Raw genomic sequence first — 13,856 nt, 5'->3', positions numbered from 1 at the left:
AATTTGCATAGACATTTGTGTCAGATGTCTATGCAAATCGCACCTCAAATCGGCAGGTCACCCGACTTTGAAGTCCTGCAATTTCAAACTCGTGATCAGTGTGACCGGGGGTGTTAAACATGTATTCAAAGAAAAGCACTTAAATTTGAAAAGATAAAAAGTTGCATGTCAGTACAGTGCCTTGAAAAAGTATTCATATCCCTTGAAATTTTCCACATTTTGTCATGTTACAACCAAAAACTTAAATGTATTTTTTGGGATTTTATGTGATAGACCAACACAAAGTGGCACATAATTGTGAAGTGGAAGGAAAATGATAAATGGTTTTCACATTTTTTTACAAATAAATCTGAGAATTGTGGCGTGTATTTGTATTCAGTCCCCCTGAGTCAATACTTTGTAGAACCACCTTTTACTGCAATTACAGCAGAAAGTCTTTTTTGGATGTCTCTACCAGCTTTACGCATCTAGAGAGTGAAATTTTTGCCCATTTTTCTTTGCAAAATAGCTCAAGCTCTGTCAGATTGGATGGAGAGCATCTGTGAACAGCAATTTTCAAGTCTTTCCACAGATTCTCTATTGGATTTAGGTGTGGACTTTGTATGGGGCATTCTAACACATCTAAACCATTTCATTTTGAAAACCATTTATCATTTTCCTTCCACTTCACACTTATGTGGCACTTTTTGTTGGTCTATGTAATATAAATGTAAGATTCGAGTAGTTGAGATGTGATCAGTAGAAATATGTCATTGTATATCTAGCTTAGTTCCATGTTATTAAAGATAACAAGTTAAGTGATCAGTATTCAGTCAGAGACATATGTTCACTAATTAGCATCTGAAAGGACAGAGCAGCTTCTAGACTGGAGGTGACACCTAGATGCCTGTAAAACATTGTCACCTATGTAGTCAGTTTGCCACCTTCTAGAAATCTAAAAACAAGGGCTCTTGCTATTTCTGCTTCGGGAAGCAGCAGGAGACCAGGAGAGGGCTCTATTCTGTCTGGGAGCTATAACTTACCGTATTTTTTGCCGTATAAGACGCACTTTTTCTTCCCCAAAACTGGGGGGGAAATGTCAGTGCGTCTTATAAGGCGAATATGGAGCGGCCAGTCCGGTATTTCCACCGTGGCCGTGTCAGAATACCGGGCCGGCCGCTCAGCTCTGCAGCGGGACCTTACCTGTTCCTCTATCCAGCGGCATGCTGTCTTCCCGGCTTCTGTAGTGTGGGCACTGGGCATGACAGCCGGGTGCCCAGTGCGCATGCGTGAGAAGTGGTAAGCTTTGTGAATGGTAAGGCGGTACCTGGGACACATGACCGATCCCAGAAGCCGCCGGACCAATCACAAAGTGCAAGTGCTTCTCGCTCATGCGCACTGGGCACCCGGCTCTCATGCCGAGCGCCATTACAGAAGCCGGGAAGACAGCGCGCGGCTGGATCGGGGAACAGGTAAGATCAAAGAACAACTCTGCAGAAGTAAGAGCGGGTACCTGTCAAATTCAGGTACCCACTCCCCACTTCCCCAAAGGTCAGCAGTCATCTGTACTGTCCGCAGTCTCTGGTGATCCCTGTGCTGTCCGCAGTCTCTGGTCATCTCCTGTACTGTCCGCAGTCTCTGGTCATCTCCTGTACTGTGTCTGCAGTCCATTAGTTCAGAATTTTTTTTTCCTGTTTTCTGCCTCTAAAACCTAGGTGCGTCTTATGGTCAGGTGCGTCTTATACGGCGAAAAATGCGGTATATACCCAGATCAAAGGAAAATATTTCATCTCTCATGAAAGTTAAAATATTAGTTGCAGAGAGATGAAAATACTGCCTTCTAATTGGACACACTGTAGGCTACATCTGCATGTAAAACTGTATTTGTAGCCTATGTAGAATCCCAGAGAAACGCAAAAAACGGCTGTATGGTGCCTGATTGCGACAGCGATTGGTACTGTCGCGATCGGACTAATGCGCTGGTGTCGGAAATTCTATCCCTGACTTGGTGATTCAAACCGTTCCTGGTCCAATCGACTTTGGGCACTTCAGTACACAGAATGTCCTGTGGGCTGGTACAGGAACACCCCCCCAGGGTTGATTGGCCAAGGGCTAATGTCCAGCCCACGTCCATATTTCAATAAATTGAGGACCCTGAGACATGAAGGGTGTGATTTGTACGGAGCCGGTTCTATTTGATTGGCGAATCGCGGACTTTCTCTGACTTGCTCCAGTCGCAGGATAACTCTTGGTAAAAGTTTTATTTCTGTTTTTATTCCCTTTTATTTTATAGTCAATAGCCAATTGTGTGTCTTTTCATGTTTTCTGTATTATTTGTAACTCTTTATACTTTATTAGTGTATTCTACACTCGAGAATACCTTGCAGCGTTGCTCCGGGATCCCTTCTGCACTTATCTTGTCCTTCGCTCCCGCGATGTCCCTCCTGCAGCGTCCCCTGCCATCTCCTCCGGCCGATGCTGGCATCTGTCTTCCGGGTTCCGTTCACTGCGACGTCGGGACGTATGGGGGATGGAACGGCGGGAAATTTAAAAATGTCAAAAAGTGACATTCACTAAATACTCTAAAATCACATAGTAAAACATTACTGTATCAAACATTTCATGTACATTTTGTCCCTAGTGCTTTGTCCTGTGCCCTGCCTGCATTTTTACTGTTCTTTCTGCCTGGAAACTGAGAAATGTCCATGACATCCAAAAAAAGTCCCTTTAGGTCAAAAGCGGTTTTACACCAGCTAGAGAACAGCGATAGTAAATTTAGAGCTACTTGCAGAATTGAGTGATAATGATTAGTGGGGAAATTCGTCATCAGACACTGAAAACGATTTTGTGACTTTGGTCAGTGATGTGCGAACTTGGCGCTATATTTCAAATTTCAGTGTTTTTGATTTGATTATATTATTGAAATAAATTTATTATTATATTATTTTTTATGATTATTAAATTATAATTTATGATTGCATGTTTCAAATTTTAACATACCCGGGATGTTTATTAGAATCTTGTTCGGAGTTATTCCTAAAAATTACAGGCCTACTATAAAAAAAAACTATATATTTCCATGCAAAAAAAGTACCGCTTTGAGCACAGAAATATTGACATAATCATACCGCTAGGGAGGTTATTACTTCTTCAAGGCACTGTATACCACATAGAAGTTTCCAACCAACCAAATTTCCGCTGTGTCCCCGTGCGCGATGACATCACACACTGTAGCTCCTCCCAACACACAGTGTGTGTATAAGCTTTAAAGGTATTTTTAGCCAAATTTGAGGCACTTTGAGTGTATGTATGATTTCATTGTAGTTTACCAGCAGTTTAGTTTTTGTGTTTTTTATTAAAATTCATATTGGATGTTATTTTTTATGTAATGTTAGGAGTCATATAAGTTGCTTTTGTTTTTATTGTGCAAGTTTGCGTAACCACTTGCCCTCCTGAGGATTTACCCCCCTTCCTGACCAGCCCTTTTTATTTCTATTCTGCGCTGCACTATTTCAACTGAAAATTGCGTGGTCATGCAATGCTGTACCCAAATGAAATTTACGTCCTTTTTTTCACACAAATAGAGCTTTCTTTTGGTGGTATTTGATCACCTGTGCACTTTTTTTTTTTTTTGCACTATAAACAAAGAAAGACTGAAAATTTTGAAAGAAAAACTATATTTTTCACTTTCGGCTCTAAAAAATATATAGTAAACTCAAAGTTAGTCATAAATGTAGGCCAAAATGTTTTCTGCTACATGTCTTTGGTAAAAAGAAAAATCCCAATAACTGTGTATTTTTTGCTTTGTGTGAAAGTTGTAGTATCTACAAACTATGATAGAGATACTTCAATTTATGCCATTTTTTTTCTATACAGCGCTGCGCTAGTTTAACTGACAATTACGTGGTCATGCAATGCTGCACATAAATTAAATTTATATCCTTTCTTTCACAAATAGAGCCTTCTTTTGGTGGTGTTTGATCACCTGTGCACTTTTTATTTTTTCACGCTATAAACAAAAAAAAGACTGAACTTTTCTCAAAAAACTCAAATGTGATAAATTAATTTATGCCAAAATGTATTCTGCTACATGTTTTTGGTAAAAGAATCCCAAAAAGTGTATATTGATTGCTGTGTGTGAAAGCTATAGCGTCTACAAATTATGGTATATGGAATTTACACAGCTTTTACTTTCTAACTGCCTATTGCATTTCTTGAGGTGCTAAAATACCAGGACCGTACAAACACCCCCAACTGACCCCTTTTCCAAAAGTAGACACCCTAAGCTATCTGCTGAGAGGCATATTGAGTCCATGGAAGATTTTTTTTTTTCCCCACAAGTTTTTGGAAAATTAAACTTTTTTTTTTTTTACACAAGCCATGGGTATATGTGGAATTACACCCCAAAATACATTCTGCTACCTTTACCGAGTATGGGGATACCACATGTGTGAGACTTTTTGGGAACCTAGCCACATACAGGAGCCTGAAATCCAATGACCACTTTGAAAGCCTGAAGGTGTGTAATGTACTCATTTCACTTCCTTACTACCTATTAGGCCCTGAAATGCCAGGATAGCACCAACCCCCCCCCCCCAAATGACCCCTTTTTGGAAAATAGACACCCCAAGGAATTTAAAAAAAGAGGCATGGGGAGTATTTTGCAGATCTAATTTTTTCTCACAAGGTTTTGAAATATATAAAAAGAAAAGAAAAAATATGTTTTTCTTTTCTTCATTTTCCAAAAACTTGTGGCAACAAACGAGATCTGCAAAATACACGCCATGTAATGAAGAAATAAAGCCCTTTAAAAGCCTGAATGTGCTTATTGGATTTTGGGGTCCTGTACTTGGCTAGACTGTCAAAAAGTCTCTCACATGTGGTATACTCGGGAGAAGTGGCAGAATGTATATTGGAGAGTAATTCCACATATACCCATGGCTTGTGTGAGCAATAAATCATTTAAGTGACAATTTTGTGTAATATATATATATATATATATATATATATATATATATATATATATATATATATATATATATATAATGTGTATGTGTGTGTGTGTGTGTGTGTATGTATATGTATGTATGTGTATATATATATATATATATATATATGTGTATGTATGTGTGTGTGTGTATATGTATATAATAATATAATATATAATATTTTTTTTTTTTTTTTAAATGTTATCTCCCCAAAAACGTGTGGTAAAAAAATACATTTTTCTGTTGACTCGGCGTGCCTCTCGGCGAATAGTTTGGGTGTCTACTTTCCAAACAGGTCATTTTGGGGGTTGGGGGTATTTTATGCCCAGCATTAGATGTTTATGCCACACATCACTCGTTCTTCTAACCACCTGAAGACCAAGCCTGTTCTTACATTCTTTGTTCACATGAAAAAAATCTGTATTTTTTGCTAGGAAATAATTTTGAACCCCCAAACATTATATATATTTTTTTAAAGCAGACACCCTAGTGAATAAATTGGTGGGTGCTGCAATTTTTCATGTCACATAGTACTCACGCAGTGATTTTTCAAACGCAAATTTTATGAAAAAATTTGCTTTTTTTACTATTAATGCACAAAACACAATATTTTGCCAAATTATTTGGTAAAATATAAAAGATGATGGTATGCCGAGTAAATAGATACTAATCATGATATGCTTTAAAACTGTGCATGCCCCGTGCAATGGCGACAAACTGCATACATTTTTACTATCCATAGGCAATGTTTTAAAAGCCTTTACAAGCTACCATTTTAGATTTACAAAGGAGGTCTAGTGCTAGAGTTACTGACCTTGATCTGATGTTCGCAGAGATACCTCGCATGCATGGTGCAACTGCTGTTTACATACTGGCACAGGTTCAACGCTCGTGCAACCAATAAAAAAATATATGTGATTGTTTGCAGGCTAAATTATTTGTCTTGTTCTGTTATTGAGCATATTGTTGTTTTACCGAGCTAATTTGTTCATTTTGTCCTTTTAATGGAAAGTCTGATTACGTTAGAAGAGGAGTCTACAGTATTTCCAGAACTTCACTGCTCCCTTTTTCCTATCCCTTGCGTATCAAATACTGACACTGATCGAGATTTTATTCCTTACTTTTCCACATCAATTGCCCATGCACTAAAGCAGAAGCAGCATCTAGCAGGAAAGCTGGAGACAAGTAATAACCCAAGAGGAGACTCTTGTGAACCAGAGGATGGCTACTTTGAAATGGGACTCCACAAGAAAGACCATAGTGTAGACTGGAATCTTCCAGAGAGAACTCCATGTCTTCAAGACACAAATATCAGTATTGTACGAGTACTTTGGAACTTCTCAGTTCACCTTCAGGGAGACAATGTCAAACCATTTTCTTCATGCCTTGTTTTAACTGATACCTTAATTGCCTTTTTTGAGGTCCATCGTGAGGAGCCGGAAAAAAGCCACACTTCCCTTCCATCTTTGCTAAAACTAGTTTTCTATTTTTATTATGAAGATGTAACTGAATTTGGAGTTCTAATACCAGAGACATGCATAGCGCTTAATATAAGAAATGGAGAGGAGTACATAGTCATAGTATCAGAATCTCGAAACGTGGAAGAATTTTCTTCATGTTTACATGAACAGTGTTCACAAAACAGCATTTCACTGCCATCTGTCTCAGCCCCGACTTTCGAAGCTGGACTTCAAAGTTTCTTTCAACATCTATTAGTGGAGCACCAGATAGATTTAGCAGATTGTGAAGTTAAAGGTTTTTTTCCAGTGTGTTTGCTTTATTTTGATGTCCTTTTTAAAAGAAACACTCAAGGAGACCTGCATGAAAAAAACTCTAAGGGCACAGAGTTGAGTTCTGCACCTTTTTTTATCATAAAGCACAATTCTAATCACAATACTGATAATGCTTTGCCGGTTTGGTTGTTCTTTACTCAACAAGATATGATAATGGTCCAAATAGATTATCATATGATCTCTAGGGATAAAAAACTGTCTGACTGTTCCCAAAATATCTTCACCCTGAGCAAAGTTCCTCTTGCTTCCATAGTTGTGCATCCAATGTGCCAGCCCACTGAAGAGAACCATTCTCTCCAAGACGGTCATGTTCTCCAGTTAATTTTGGATTCCATGTCTGTGACTGCTTTTTTTGTTTTACCTCAAGATAAATGCCGCTTTTTATATCTATATAAATCACTGAGAACTTCCCTTCCTGATTTTAAAAACATAGTAATTTTAAAGGCTTTAATGAACTTGAAAAGCACACAAGGTAACCTTCTGGAAACCAAGAAAACTCATCTGCAGACTGTTAGGTAAGAACTTTGTTATCTTCATTTGTGTTCACATTTTTGTAGGAAAGTAAAAATATAACTTTTGTTGGCTAAGCAAACATATTTTGGGGTACAAGCTTTCGAAAACATTTAGTTTTCTTCTTTAGGTATACCTGGAAAGCATTTGCTCACATGATCTGTGCTGAATGGGAGGGCAACCAGTTTCAGCTCTGATCCTTCCCTTTGGCAGAAATCACATAGCCTGATATTTAAAGTGGTTGTAAACCTTGGACATGAAATATGAACAAAGCATATCCCTTTGTAATATTTACTTGTCTCAATCCAGAACACTAAGTGTAATTTTTGTCTGCTGCCTAGTGCCTTTGATATCTGCTTGACTCACTTCTCACAAGTTTTCCTGACACCAAGAGGTAAAAAGGTAACAGGGGAGGGAGCTCCAGTACACAGTCTGTGATTGGCAACTTCAGACATGTTCCTGTGTGTTTTTTGAAGGGGGATGTATCCCTTCCCTACAATCAGCTCTCTGCACTGAGATCTGCAGAGTGTAACCTCCGCTCCTCGCCCCCTGCTTTCTGGAACATCAGATAAGATGTATAAATTCTGCACTTTAAACAGCTGTAAAGAAGAGAACACTGCAGATAAACAGGCACGACTTGTAGAAGGATTTGTTTAATCTCTGTGAATCACCTGAGGCCAGTTACTTCACTGGGTGAAGCTGACTGGAGCTATTGGGTTTTATTAGTCTGCACTTGTGTTCTCTTCATATATCTAGGAATTTATTAGGAGAATGGAATACAGGGTTTGGGCTGACCTTTGCTACACACCATTGCTTTAAAAAACTTACACTTAAATAAAACGAAAAGCTACTGACCGATATGAAGTGCAGGCACTCATTGAACATCCCTGTACATATCTGTAGCAGCTTTCAGTACCACCTGCTTTGCCCAGATCCCAAAATGTTCTGACAAATGAAGGTTTAATACTAGCAGACAATGCTGAAGCTTGCCTTTTCCTTACAACCTCACTTCCTCCCTGTAATGACCAGTAGGAACGTGGTGGTAAATCCCAGGATTCCAGCAAAGAAGGGGGTATTGAAAACTGCTGCAGGCATTTCTATTTCTTTAAATAATTGATATTGGTTGTATAGTAGATTGTCTTGTTTCAGAAACTATAAATTCATCAACCCTTACTTTTTGTTTTTTGTTTTTTCTAGTACCATTAAACTTCCCATGACCTTACCTACCACATACCCTAATGAAAGTTTACATTATAAATTAAGTGAAGAAAACCAGATACCATTCCACCTATCAGCATCTGAACCATTGCAATTTATCTCTGCACTTACTGGGAAAAGCATTGTGGAATTCTTCCACAACAGTGTTTCTGAGGTGAGTTTACACAGGAAATATACACACCCATAAAGAAAAGTGTGTGTGTGTAGGGGATAAATATTAAATAGCCACTGTCCATAAATTACACAGTTTTAGTGGCTACTCATATTCATAAAATGTTTGAAATTAGCACTTGTTGATGCTGGCTTTGCATTATGCTATCTGTCAGTAGTAGGGCTGTGGTTTTCTTCAGCCTCTGACACTTTCAGGAGTGTTAAAGGCTTTTTGTGGGAGACCGCTCACACTGCTCCCTGAGCAGCCTGAAAAGTGTTACCTGATGACAGTATCTCTCTAAAGTTTAGGACTATGGTTCTCAAACTATGTGCTGAGCCTCCAAGACATGCATGTGAGGTCTTGGTGACAAACAATTTGGAGGAAAAACTTGTCACTTGTATTTTTTTTGTTTTTTGTTTTTTTTTCTACAATGTATGTGAATTTATTATGTTAATGCTGGGTTGTTTGTCAGTAATGTCATTTTGCAACCAGAAAGAATTCCAGCTCAGTTAAAGTGTTACTAACAGTAAAATCAGACTGTATATGCAGTAACACATCAGGGGTTTTGAAATTTCGAAAACAAAAACCTACTTGTCCAAGGGACTAAGTTGGGCTACCAATCTACTTATCCCTCATGACAATCTACTTGTCTTGATAAAAAAATAATACTTTTAGCCCAAACCAAATTTAAATATGGTCTTTATTGATGACATCTTAGGAAACAGATTTACAAATAAATGTGATTGCACAGGGCCAATCAGTGCTGTCCAGACAGAGGGTCAGGGGTCCTACAGTTTCATAGGATAGTCAGAGGAGAATGAAAACGCCTCCTACAAGATTACCCAGTGCTCGGTCAGATACTGATAGAAGTCAAAAGACTGCTATATACTGCTGATGAGAAGAGGTATTTATCAGTTCATATTTACTAAAATAATTGCATTTTCATGCTCTGTGTACTGTGGAAGACCAGATATAGTCAATGCAGGACCGTAGGTTAGTAACACGTTAGAGGTGTGATTTGAAGCAAACCAGTGCTGTACTCATTCAGGGCACCATGATTTCTTTAAACACCATCAATCCGCAGCATTCAGTTACCTTTCCTTGACTCCCTCTCTGCTGTGTTTTGCGCTGGGAGTTGAAGGAAATGTCAAGTATTTTCAGGTATGGGGGAGCATGTAACTCTATGTGTGCTGAGAAAGGTCCATAGCACTGTTTAAACTGTAACTCTTGTGACTTTTAGCTTACACAGGAGTTTTTTCTCTCAGAGGAAGAAATAAGTACTAGGGGGGAAAAAAAAATGTAAATGTAATAGGAAGGGAGGAGTGGTCCCAAGAAATCCCCTCTTAGATGTCAGAGAAACATCTGTTCCCATTGGAACATTTCCCTTTACCTTCTGTGCAATGGTGTCGAGGATACATTGAGAGTTTAAATCTGACCAGAGGGGACCAAAATGGCAATAAAAAAATGACAGGATACCCACTCTATTAAAAACTATAAACCAATAACCCACTCCTATATATAACCTCACATCACATTAGCTTTACATCATTCTTTAAAGCATTTGATAGCTTTGGTGTGCTGGGTTACCTTAATTACAACATTGTGGAACTTCTCCAGCTTTTCTTTCCACCTTGAAAATATGATCCCTGCATTTCCCTTCCTTTTTTAATCAAAATCTTCAGCTATAAAACTCTGAGGCATATGTATTCCATTTCATGTACTACAGATGTATAGCTTTGATTTTTCCCACACTAAACAGAATAGACAGCCTGGTTAATTCATTACGCGTATTTCAGATCTCACTGTAGCTCCACTAAGGTTCTTTCATAAATAGCTGCTGTCCATATTCCTCGGATTTGGAAGGGGCATACACCCCAAAACGGGACAAAAGAATCTTTTATAGCCTTTACTGTCATGATTGCTGACACTACTTCTCAACTGGCGGAAGGAAGGCTATAAACTGTAAGCATTAGTTTAAAAGGGTTGTCATCACTGCACATCACACTAGTATGACCTGACAATATTCTAAACCTGAATAACTTCCTTATATATTTCTGTATGTGTAAGGCCCTGTTCACATGGGGCGATGACATCCATGCCCTGTGCAAGGCTGTGTTTTGCCAGCACAGGGATGAACACGTGTTGCATGCATCCCTGTGGCAGAGTCTCATTGTTTTTTTTGGGACATGTGGCTGTGCAGATACAGCCGCTATGTCCCAAAATGACATCTGTGAAGGGCGCAGGTCTCAAAAGCACATAGGGTGAGTTTGGAAACTTGCACCCACACCACACGGATGTCATATTGGGACATATATTGTCCATGCAGCCATGTGTCCCAATAGACAGCAATACATGCAACACCTGTGTGTCTCTGTACCGGCAAAACACGTCCCTGCACGGGACAAATGTTCTTGCCCCTAAGATTGATGGCTAATTCTGATTGGACAGATCAATAAGTGCGGTGGTACTCACAATCAGAGGGTAAGATGTGATCATGTTAGTTGAGTTGTACTAGTTAACAGTTGTATTTGCACCATGCTAGTAAAGCTTAACACAAGTTTTGCAAAACGGGACAATTTCCATATTCTTACATTGTATCAATGCTGCTATCAAGACCGCAGATAACTGATGATAATTAAGGAATTACTGTCCAGTGACTGATGAGCTGCATTAAACCTAGCTTTAGACCTGCACTGAAATAAATATGTAGGCTGTCACTGTTGACGTCTCCTTCTGAAAATGATAATTACGTGACTGTCATGATCCAGCTTCAGTAATTTATAAAATTCTGACTCCACTAGCTATATACAAGTTCCAGGTCGGTGATTAAGGGACATCCAGGCAATTCACATTTTCAGGAGGAGGTCAGCAGTGATGGGCTGCTTATTGCTTTCAGCGTAGATTTTGTTTAATGCAAATCAAACTTTCAATTTAGGAAAGTTACAGTGATTGCTGAATAGCCTTTTTAGCTCCCTTATTCATTTTATTTGGAAATGCCCTTTAAGCATGTAGTAATTGTACTAGTGAATGGCATATTGCATCATTAATGTAAAAATGTATTTGTTTTAGCTTTTCTCTCTCACATGACTTGCTTTACAGGATGAAAATGAAGAATTACGGCACCTCATGTGGTCATCCCTTTCATTTTATCGGACACCAGACGTGGAAATCACATCCTGTGTTTTGCTGTCAACAAAGGCAGTTTATTTTGTGCTGGATGACACAATAAAAAAGATAAATCAGATACCACTGAGTAAGTTATTGTTCCTATCACATTATTTATGTGAAAAACAAAAGGAGGTTTGCGCCCTTTACTGTTTGTGGTGGAAATATAAATTTTCTTTTTCTTTCCTTATAGATTCCTGCAACCAAAACAATGCCAGCTTAGAGCACAGTTTGTTCCACCATTGCTGCTGTATAGGGATAAAGTTCAGTGATCTGCAGTCTGTAAACATTGGACTTTTTGACCAGTTCTTTAGAATAACAGGTACATTGTTTCTTTTAGTCTGACCTAAAATATTCTAGGTTCTGTACATTTCTATATAGTAGGATGATCCTATTTATTGTTAGAATGACCTCTTCTCTAATTAGGAGGAAACAAAGTGCTCAGATATGTTATTGAAAAGCTAGAGGTTATCTGATGCTTTTTTGGGGATTTGTGTCACCTTTCCAGGGGCAGATTTGTGTTTGTAAACAAAGGGCAACAAGAGAGGGTAACACTTGCAACAAAACATCATTTGTCAGGGATCCAACTGAGGGGGGGGGGGGCCTTTGTGAAGGGGCCACTCTCCTAAGGAACGCAATATTTTTCATTATCATAAAGTACTTTGTAGTATGGACCTCATATCAATATATTTGCGTTAAAGGGGACCATTGTTATATATCATAAGTGTTTCCTGGTAGAGGATTGAAACAAACCTGCTACATTAAAAAAAAAAAAAACGTAATCTGCTTTGTGTAAAACTGATTTAATATTCTTTTACTATATTGCTTTTTTTAGGGTGATTGTATGTACACTGCTCAAAAAAAAAAAGGAACACTTTGAAAACACATCAGATCTCAATGGGGAAAATATCATGCTGGATATACTGATATGGACTGGGTAATGTGTTAGGAACATAAGGATGCCCCATCGTTTGATGGAAATTAAAATTATCAACCTACAGAGGACTGAATTCAAAGACACCTTAAAAATCAAAGTGAAAAATTATGCAGAAGGTTAGTCCATTTTGCTGAAATTTTATTTCAGAAATTCAAAATGGAACTTTCCGGTAGTTTCTATGGCCCCCACGTGCTTGTATGCTTTCCTGACAACATCGAAGCATGCTCCTAATGAGATGACGGGTGGTGTCCTGGGGTATTTTCTCCCAGATCTGGACCAGGGCATCACTGAGCTCCTGGACAGTCTGAGGTGCAACCTGGCGGCATCGGATGGACCGAAACATGATATCCCAGAGGTGTTCTATTGGATTTAGGTCAGGCGAGTGTGGGGCCATTTAATGGCATCAATTTTTTCATCCTTCCGGAACTGCCTGCATACTCTTGCCACATGAGGCTGGGCATTGTCATGCACCAGGAGGAACCTAGGATCCACTGCACCAGTGTAGAGTCTGACAAAGGGTCCAAGGATTTCATCCCGATACCTAATGGAGGTCAGGGTGCCATTGTCTAGCCTGTAGAGGGCTGTGCGTCCCTCTATGGATATGCCTCCCCAGACCATCACTGACCCACCACCAAAACGGTCATGCTGAATGATGTTACAGGCAACATAACATTCTCCACGGCTTCTCCAGACCCTTTCATGTCTGTCACATGCGCTCCGGGTGAACCTGTTCTTATCTGTGAAAAGCACAGGGTGCCAGTGGCGGACCTGCCAATTCTGGTGTTCAATGGCAAATGCCAATCAAGCTCTGTGGTGCCGGGCAGTGAGCGCAAGGCCCACTAGAGGACATCGGGCCCTCAGGCCACCCTCATGAAGTCTGTTTCTGATTGGTCAGAGACATTCACACCAGTGGCCTGCTGGAGGTAATTTTGTATGCCTTTGGCAGTGCTCATCCTGTTCCTCCTTGCACAAAGGAGCAGATACCGGTCCTGGGATGGGTTAAGGAACTTCTACAGCCATGTTCAGCTCTCCTAGAGCAACTGCCTGTGTGCTGGAATCTCCTCCATGCTCTTGAGACTGTGCTGGGAGACACAGCAAACCTTCTGGCAATGGGC

The 13,856-nt window shown here is 39.5% G+C and overlaps 1 protein-coding gene across 1 annotated transcript in view; it reads left to right on the top strand.

Moving 5' to 3' along the window:
- The window catches only part of NISCH (nischarin), a 139,240-nt gene that overhangs the window by 101,178 nt on the left and 24,206 nt on the right, over positions 1 to 13,856 (top strand). The window contains exons 16-19 of the mRNA XM_089681926.1: positions 5,980 to 7,275; positions 8,468 to 8,642; positions 11,739 to 11,892; positions 11,998 to 12,126. Of these exons, the coding sequence (XP_089538052.1) occupies positions 5,980 to 7,275; positions 8,468 to 8,642; positions 11,739 to 11,892; positions 11,998 to 12,126 (1,754 nt within the window). The remainder of the gene's footprint in view (positions 1 to 5,979; positions 7,276 to 8,467; positions 8,643 to 11,738; positions 11,893 to 11,997; positions 12,127 to 13,856) is intronic.

Source organism: Staurois parvus, unplaced genomic scaffold (assembly GCF_062004578.1).
Source record: "Staurois parvus isolate SC_StPar_1 unplaced genomic scaffold, SC_StPar_1.0 ptg000282l, whole genome shotgun sequence".
Taxonomy (NCBI): Eukaryota; Metazoa; Chordata; class Amphibia; order Anura; family Ranidae; genus Staurois; species Staurois parvus.
This window is presented reverse-complemented; position numbering and strand designations above follow the sequence as displayed.